We start from the raw sequence: 9,720 nt of genomic DNA on the forward strand, positions 1-9,720 counted from the left end.
CTGTATTCCACACCCCACTCCATGATGACCAGGCAGAGGGGAGCCATTGCAGAACCACAGAGAAACATTTACTCTGTCGAAGGCCAACACAACACTCAATGTTTAGATTGACAATGTGCCTCTTGCAACGGAGCAGGAGCTGACTCCTAACACTGGTCTCTGCATCTGATTCTAGCTCTATTTCAGGTACTCAACAAGTGTCCTACCTGACGAGCAAAATTTTCTGCATCTATATCACTATTCCTCTGAAAAATAACAGCCTAATACAACCATCTTTCCCCTGGGCTCACAACTCTTCTCCCATTTCTCTCCCTGGTTGGATCCCGATATGCCTGCCTTAGATGAGACAGACACAGAAGGAAAGGAAGGGGACACTGTAGCAGTATTGGAGAAAGCAGCAGAAGATTTTTGTTCCCCAGATTGCTGTATTATTGAAGGAAGGAGCTTCATGCTTGCTACTTTAGAAAAACTCACTGCTGCTATCCACAAAAGCTTTGGCATTGTACAGCATGATTCTCCTCCATTCCTCCATGTTCCTTTGGTTACAAAGAGACCTATAAAACCCTCAGGCATTCGCTGTTCATGAACAGGTTGATTGTGCAATCTGTGAATATTGTGTAACAATGGAATTCGCTGACTGAACACCTAATCCCAAAGAGGCATAAAAAATTTACAAATAGAAAAATGATGAGACTTTTGTTGAAAACCTAATTTCAGAAATACAACTCTAAAACAAAAATATTTTTGGATATAAACTAAGAACTTTTATTACAGAATCGTGAAAACTTCTTGGGGTAAGAAATCCTGTAAAACCATTAAGATAAGCAGCTCAGCCACCCCGTCAACATCTTTCCTCCACAAATGCTAAATCTGGTGATGAATAATCCAATAATAACAATTTGGCTAGTGAAAAGAGCATAGATGAGGTAAAAGATGTTGTCCCAATACGTTTCGTTGTTAGCTTCTTCAGGGGGGACAAGTGACTGAAGCTGCAAAACAAAAACAATAATAATAAAAACAAATATACAAATAATAACAAAAGCACAATCCAAAAACAAATGGAAGTAGATATAACACACCAAATAACTTGCACGACTAACCCACAAAGGAAATTTAACACCTTTTTCTTAGCGCCTGCGCTTGAGAATTGAGGTCGAAGAGACATGCTATAATGAAATTCTCCATGAGAGTTTTAGGCCTCGAGGCTGTACCATTTGCCCCATTTCATTCAAGACCTCTCCCAACACAAAATCTTGTCAACCTGGAGCAAACATGCTCCTTCTTTCAACTTATCCATACTCCTGTCCAGCCAAGCATGGCGTTCATTAACTTGGTAGAACTCCAATCCTAAGTCTTACCTTCACTATCACTAGAGTGATAACACATACCAGTCTTTCAGACACAGGAGTAGTGTTGCAGCCGCTCACGGTCCAGGGAGCATGGTCACCTGTGGAAGCCAAACTTCAATCCAGTTCCTATATCTCAGAGCAGTTCAGATGGCTCTGGAACACTGGACCCCCTTTCTGCAGGGGCACCAATCAGGGTGTAGTCAGACGCCATGGCTGAGACTTACATCAGCCACCAAGAGTGCTTGGGAGTCTTGCAGCCTTGAAAAAGTAAACCAGAAATTCTCATGGACCGAAACTTGCTGTCCAGCGATCTCTGTAGTCCACATATCAGGAGTGGAAAAACTGAAAGCAGGCTACCACAGCCACATTTACCTGGATTATGGGAAGTGGGCCCTTCATCCAAACATCTATTCTGATGTGTTACAAATGGATGACTCTGATGTTGAATCTGGAGGCTAAGTATATCTACATCCAAACCACCTATGTTTATAGCCAGGGCCAAGGATCGTCTTGCTGTGGTTTCAGATGCCTTTTTTCCCTGGTTTCAGTTCAGGCAAATCTATGCCTTCCCTCCAGTGCAAATTTTGCCTCATCTGCTCAAAAAGATAGAGCAAGGAAGGAAAACTGTGACTCTCATTGCACCAAACTCGCCAGGAAGAACCTGGTACGCAGACACTTGGACTTATAATAGACAAGCCCTGGCCTCTTTCCAGCAGGCAAGACTTGCTGTCTCAAGGCCCTCCATTTCATCCTGCTTCACAGTGCTTGATAGAGGGCTCTCTGTGTCTGTTGTTCCAACCTTGTTCAAACCAAGAAAAGCAACTTCCAGAAAGGTCTACTGTTGCACCCGGAAATCCTTTTTTGCCTGCTTGCATACACAGGTATTTTAGTCCCAGAGATTACTCTGTGCCTTATGTTTTGGCTCTCCAACAATCCGGTCTTGACCAGAACTTCAAGGTGTATCTTACATTAAGCCCCCATTGCAGCACCTTGGGATCTCAACTTGGTTCTTTCTACCCTGCATAAACCACTCTATGAGCTCATCAGGAATATTCCCTTAGATGACCTCTCTTCTCCTATAAAGTAGCCTTTTTGATTGCCATAAAGTGTGCCAGACAAGCCGCTTTTAATAGTAAAAGTTTTGCCTGGCTGACAATAGTTTGCGGCTCTGTTCTCTTGTTAATTGGCCTATCAGACATGTCTGTAAGTTGGTGGCTCTCTTGTAAGGAGCAATTCCTCATACTTGAAGTTTATTGTACGTCCAGGAACATCATTTTCTCCCAAGATAGTATGTCTTCACCTCAATGAGGCTATTGTCCTATCATCCTTATACCCTACTCCAAAGCATCTAAAGGAAATCCTCTCTTCATTGCCGGGACATAGAAGTCTACCAGAAAGCTACAGTGTCGATCAGACAGGCAGATTCTCCATATGACCCCGGCTTCCATGTCCACTATTACAGTATGGATTAGAAATCTAATTGCTAAAGCTTATTCTCTCCAAGACAAATCTCTTCCTGCACTTTTTATGCACCCATTTCACCAGATTTGTGGAAGTTTCCTGGACATTCCGGCACCAGGCCTCTGTCGTCCAGCGATGTAAGGCCACCACTTGTTTCTCTGTTCATGCTTTTTCAAAGTTCTACCAGGTGGATGTTCAATCTTCTGCAAATGAAGCTTTCAGTCAAAAGGTTCTTGCAGTGGCACTCTGAATTTGCTTTTTACCCTTGTAGTTTTTGGGCATATTGGACACAATTCTGTTTTGCCTGGTTATTGCCCATGCTTCTCATTCATTTACGAGGAATTTTTACTTGCCTGTAAATTCCATAACTTGGTGTACAGGATACCGGCTACCCTCCCTTCTGTTCCTTGGTTACTCCTACATTGCTTGGTACAAAACTGAGGATTCATAGAATGAGTTGGGTTACAAGGGAGGCACTGTCCTTGAACGCATGTTTCAGATCCCCTGAAGGTAAGAACCTATAACCTAGGGTCTTTGAGTACAGCACAGGACAGAGGTAGAGTATTCAAACATATGGAATTTACAGGCAAGTCAAAATACCTTCTTTTTTGTTTTTTTTACAATTTCCTTTAATGCTGCGGTTATGAGTGACACATTTTTTGTTGATTATTATAGTCCTGTTCAGACTACTATGTGCCAGCACCCTGAACACAAACCGTAACAATGACTGCAGTAGGGCAAGAGCCTGAAAGGTCCAGTCTAAAGGTCTTGACTATTGCTGCTCCTGAACTGACACATTTTAAGAAGCATAGTGTTTACATAGCATGAGGCTTAGTGTACATTATAGTTTGCCAGGTAAACCTTCAGAGTTCTTAAATGGGCTTCAGAACAGGTATTGTACCATTTATTATGGCTAAAATAATCTCTATGTTGATTGCAGTGAGTCCAAAGTAGCGGATATACAGCAGCAAGAGTCTCCAACTATTGAAAGGATTTCCACTACCCTTAACACTTCTAGTAAATCTGTTCAAGTTAATGGAGCTGCTACAGTAAGTATTCATGTTGCATTATCTGAAACTAAATCCTACATTTTAGAATGATAGATCTTCAGTTATGGTTTTTGTTTTAATAGGAGCTGAGAAAACCTAGTTACGCAGAAATCTGCCAGAGAACAAGCAAGGATGGCCCTAACTTACTGCCTTCTAAAGAACAGAAGAATGTGGCTGTTTGTGTTAAGGCTGAAGGGAAGGTGACTGACCCTTCCATAGAGAAATCCAGAGACGCCCCACCGGCAAAGTCCAGCACAGGACGACCCAAAGACCAGAGGAGACTATCGGGTCGCAGGTCGCCTCCACCTCCTCTGTCTATTGGAAAACGGGGGAATAAAGAACCTGGAAGCCCCCTAAAGTCTCCTCAGTAAGAACATTTGGAAAAGTGAGAACTGAACATCACACCCTAGTGATCATGCTCCACCTATGTTATCGCCGAATGAGTCGCTGGATAAGAGTCGATCGTTTATGAACATCCGTGACAACTTCCAGCTTTTTTCAGGTTCTCATTTTTAATGAATGCCAATATAATACCTTGTGGCATTCAAATGAATAGTCAAAGTTGTATTTTTCTCTTTTAAGCCAAGTGGGTTTCATATCAAGACAAGACTTTCAGGACTCCCTCCCCACAAGCTCCAATCCCTTTTTGTTAATGCCGATGAGCCCCATAATTAATCCGGTTGCAGAAATAGTAACAATTCAAGCAAGTAATTTATTAAAAAAACAAAAAATGCATGAATGACAACGTCGCAAAACGGTTAGTTTAGTATTGGGTTGAGGAGTGTTGAGAAGCTCTTTATACAAAGATTAAATGGCCGTGAGGGCCCCCACAACTCCCCCAAACCAATGAAATTATCTTGCAGTTTTCTAACTGTTGCTCTTTATTTAGCCTGTGCAAGTCTGTCTTGGCCTTATTTAATGTCAATAAGTAGTCTTGTGTCAAGGCCAGTTACTACAGCCAGGGAAGGATATTGAGGAGAACTTAACATTGACAGTTCTTCACAGCCGTAGGTGAGCTTAACTCAGGACTCTACAAATCTGGGCACTAGGGCCAAGTCCTATTTTTTCTGCATTTTGGATATTTTTTCCTCAAACCCTTTTAATTATTGTGGTGTTGGTGGTAAGGTCTGTCCATGTGCCCACCTCTTCTGAACAAATCTCACAACCGATTCATGTCTTGTGACCAACACTGGTTCTGTTGCAAGATGCTTTTTTTTGGCCAGCTTGTCTGTACTTGCAAGGTTAGCCAACTTGCCTCCATCCAAACCTAAATTATTAGTATTACCTGGAGTTCTTTAAGTTTTCTTTTTTTTTCTTTCCCCTAAATGTGCTACTAGCAATTTCTAGTTACATATTTGTGAAATAACCGTAGATAATATCAAAGCACATGATTCCTAATCAACTAACAGAGCGGAGTTCACGCACATAATTGTTTTGGTCATTCTTTTTTTATTTTTTTTTCCCCAACTTGTTTTTTAATTTTTTTTTTTTTTCAAGTATTGCTGCACCAAGGGAAACTATGTAGGTGATGTCTCCCAGTCACCATGAACTTTTTCCGTTTGGTTTGGAAAGTAAGTCTGATAACCTGTCCATATATAAATATATATTTATATATTATAGTCATGGGAGGGAGATATCATCGTAATCGCCTTGGGAATAAAGATTTATTGAAAGTTGTACACACTATTATACTTTTTGAAGGACAAGGATGCACTAAATTTAGCATGTTTCGCATAAAGAAGAATCTAAATTATTTTTAGTTTGAAATGTGTAAAAAGTATTCATAACAGCGAAAGTTTACGCTGTAGGGTACATATTTTTTCCAAGTGTGCTTTTTTTGGATTTTTTTTCTTTGATTTGTTTTAATACGCCGCCTGATGAACCTGCATGGTTCATTGTAGGGTTGAGGCAGCGTGAAGAATAGCTGGGGGGTGTTTTTTGTTTTTATGATTTTTTTTTATTAAGACAAATTTCCATCCAATATTTAAAAAAAAAACAAAAAAAAAACTTGAATTTTATTTAAACTTGAAAATGACTTTGCCTTAACTTTTGTATAAGACAGCTTAGATTTAATTAAGTCTGACCCCCTTCTATGTGGGTTAGCATGAGTGAAATACAAAATTACTTGGTTTCAGTGTGTATCTCTGTTATGACTGACCTGAGTAATAACACTGTTGTACAGGAAATAGCAACAGTTTTTGTAATATACCTTTAAGATCTCAACAATTGATCTTCTTTTTTTTTTTTTTTTCTTTTCTTTCTTTTTTTTTTTCCAGATTGTTGAATTGTAAATGCAAATAGTCAATACTGTATTAAATATGTGCACTTGGAAGTGTGTGCTTTGCTTGTACAGATGTAAATAATCAGAACATATAAAAAGGTACCCTACGAAAAAAATGCTAAAAAATTATTGTTGATATATTATAAATGTTACTGTTAAGCTGGATGTAGATAAACTAAATGTTGTGGTTTGAATCTTTATTTCAGTCATTATTTTTTTTTTAACCTGGTGTGTTGAACTGACTTTGCCTATTCACTGCAAAAGGGAGATTAAGAGTCTTATCTGAAGATAAAAAAAACCCTCATCTATTTCATCAGTCTTCAAGTATACACTATTCACTACCGGGAAGTATTTGATTTATTTTTTACCAGACAGTATGTACAGCTATTTTTTAACTCCTGGAATCCCTTTGTAAATCCACCTGACCTCCTTTTTCAAGCATTGTTCAGAAAAAAAACAAAATCGTGTCAACAGTACATGTTAATTTCATATATATACATATATATATATATATATATATGTGTGTGTGTTTTCATTCTAGAGTACCCCTCAAATTAGTTTGATTTAATGGGGAAATTGACTTTGGGAACTAATTATTTTCATAAACAATGACTGCTAAGGTGGACCATACACTACTATCTGATTGTACAGTCACTAAAGGTTTATTGTGCAGAGACAGTACAGTTAGGTTGTATTATGTATGGTCATCTTAATGATATTTTACCAGAAACACAGTTGCTGTGTCCTGGATTAGATTTAGCATGTGCAATGGCAGGAGTGTTTAACATTTGTCCAGATTCTAACTGCATTGTTTGTACCTAAGTGTGGTTCATTCAGTGTGAACCAGGGCTGACTACTACTTGCCAACCCTGCGCCCCCCCCCCCCCCATTCCCATGGAGCTAATAGAACACACCCTTTTACATTAATGACTCCTTACACACTTGTGATGTCTCCGTTTTCTGCTCTTGGATGAAGTGTATTGGCACATATTCCAGAGAGGTATCAAATTGCGAACTTAAATTTGGCAACCCATCTATTTAGGGTCTACATGAACAATTCATGCAAACCATGTTTGTTCAGTTTAAGAATTTTACTGGTGTAACAGTGCACATTTCAGGCCAGATCTGTGAGGTGACATTAAGGCTTGCGTTTAGTGAATGTTTTGGGTTTTTTTTAATCCGCACCAAAGATGGGACTTCCAAGGTATGAAGTGACCCTTGTACTGTTTGCTGTGTTGTTTGAAATCTTCAGCTGACAATATTCCTAATGCATATGTTCTTGTGGTAGACTAAAGATAGACAAGTGCTGCAGCAACAGCCAGCTTGGGAGCTGGTATAACATCATGGAAATATATATATATATTTATTTATTTTGCTAGCACACCATAGATCTCCAAATAATGTCCAAATGTTTTATTCAAGATGATCACTGCGCAAAAACTGCAATGTTATGGGACAGCACAGGACTCCTTTGTATTCATGTGATGAAAACTTAAGTCTCCTGGCCTTCAGATAACCCAACAGCAGTGATCTTCTGGTGCTATGGGTGTTAAAATGATTAGTTTTACATGTCGCAGGCACTCTTCAAAAGTGCCAACTATGCCTGCCCTTTTCTATCCCCTGCTTCATTCATAGAAGTTGTACTATCTGTTCCCACAATGAAAAGTGCTATATGGATGGAGGATAATTGATTGAAATGTTCCTGGTGCTGACTTAAAGTATAAAAAAATAAAAATCACTAAACGTAAGCTTTAAGTGCAAGTTATTGTATTTGAGCTGTCAAACATCTCCTCTCTCCAGAAACCACAGCACACTGTGCACAGGAGTTCAGGGCCCTAGGAAAGAGTGCTTGCTATAATTCTATAATTTTTCCAACTGTATTTACTGTATTTCTACACATGAGATATATATATATATATATATATATATATATATATCAATTTTTTTTATTTTTTTTTCCTCCCAGAAATATTGTACATGTTCCTGTATCTCATTTTCTTCCCAGAAATATTGTACATGTTCCTGTATCTCATTTTCCTCCCAGAAATATTGTACATGTTCCATGTGTTATGTGTACCACTTATATATTTTTTTAACAAGATAATTTTAAAGGTGGCTTCCACTTTCAGTTTAGCTTTTAGATATATTGCAGAATGGCTTTTAGCTTAAAGGAAACAGAGCACAACACCTGTTTCTGAAATCCTTCAAATTTAAAAACTTCCGAGACAAATATAATGGCTTTTCAGCTAAAAAAAAAAGTGACAAATCCACAGTTACCTTCTAGCTGAAGAGATTTTGAATTTTCTTCATGAAAGTGGAAATTTCCTTTAAATGATTAAGCATTTTAAGTTGTTTTTCATATTTTTATCAGTATACAAGGTGAAATCAGAATGGCTTTCAGTATTTTATAAGCATGAGATTGCTGTATATGTGCTAAGAATTCTTTGTTCATACTGTAACAGCTGAGCACAATGGTACATATCTGTCTTTCTTCTCTAGTCAAATGGTTACTCCTGTTTATGTATTGTGAATCTTTTACACTAACGGCTGCAGGTGTTCCACATGATGCCGTGCAGCTAAAATGACTTGAAATAGAAACATCTGAGGGTTTTCAGTTTGTCCTGTTTCTTCCATTAAGACTGGAATCAAGCATATGTGTAAATAATGGTAATTTAATTTTTTTTTTGTGACATAAAATGTAAAAAGTCTAATTTGAAAAAAAAAAATGTAGGTTATGAATAATAAAGGTTTAGACACTTATGTTTTTTATTTTATTTTATTTTCTTTCTCATACAAAAAAATAAAGGCTCAGTTTCATTTAATCTTCTACTGATAACTGCTTGTATGTTCTGTTAAGACCTCAGTTATACAAAGTATGAGGAGGATCTTCCTGAATTTCAGTTGCTATGCAATTACACAACACCCACAAAGAAAACCTGCATGGGTACTGATGATCTGTATTTGTAATATACAGTACTGAAAATTAAAGGCAAATTAATCCCATTTCTCTCCCCTTTGTGTTTGTCTTGCAGTAACTGGAGTTCACTATCATAAAGGAGATGTGCAGTCTTTCCAGCTGTATTTTTTAGATAAACTTAAGCAAGAGGTTAGTGTGACATAAATGTTTTTTGTGTTTCAATAACCTTTATTCCACAACCATTTTAAGTTAAAGGAAGTTTACTCTGTTGGTTTGGTTTTAAGCCAACAGTTTGGTGATGCTTCATATGTAGTTACTTCTTTTGGAGAGACAAAGGCAAACCCTTAGATTTTGATTGAGTGGAGAGGGATTAGAACACCTATTACATTTTTATTGCAGTCTCTGCCCCGTTAGGGAGATTCACCCTCTCTATTTGTCCTGTTTAAGATTGTGACCGAATATAAAAGTAAAGCAACAAATTTTGGGTTGTCCCTAGAAAAGTAATGGAGGGGATGTTTTCCAATAGGGGCACTAATTCTGGTGACCTGGGGGTCCTCTAGGCATTCCCTTAATTTGTGGGGATTATTTCTCACTTCCTGTTCTGGTTATGGGGCAAGAAATGAAGGTAAGTCTCCCCAATGAGACCCAGATGGCAAAAAATAA

General features: G+C 38.2%; 1 protein-coding gene across 2 annotated transcripts in view; it reads left to right on the forward strand.

The window, feature by feature from the left end:
* The window catches only part of LARP4B (La ribonucleoprotein 4B), a 167,586-nt gene extending 158,443 nt beyond the window's left edge, over nucleotides 1–9,143 (forward strand). For both annotated transcript variants that reach the window (XM_089651903.1, XM_089651847.1), the window contains exons 17-18: nucleotides 3,751–3,859; nucleotides 3,943–9,143. In XM_089651903.1, coding sequence (XP_089508029.1) covers nucleotides 3,751–3,859; nucleotides 3,943–4,230 — 397 coding nt within the window. In that variant the 3' untranslated portion in view covers nucleotides 4,231–9,143. The remainder of the gene's footprint in view (nucleotides 1–3,750; nucleotides 3,860–3,942) is intronic.
* The last annotated feature ends 577 nt before the right edge of the window (nucleotides 9,144–9,720 follow it).

The sequence above is a fragment of the Staurois parvus genome, unplaced genomic scaffold (genome assembly GCF_062004578.1).
Source record: "Staurois parvus isolate SC_StPar_1 unplaced genomic scaffold, SC_StPar_1.0 ptg000005l, whole genome shotgun sequence".
Classification (NCBI taxonomy): Eukaryota; Metazoa; Chordata; class Amphibia; order Anura; family Ranidae; genus Staurois; species Staurois parvus.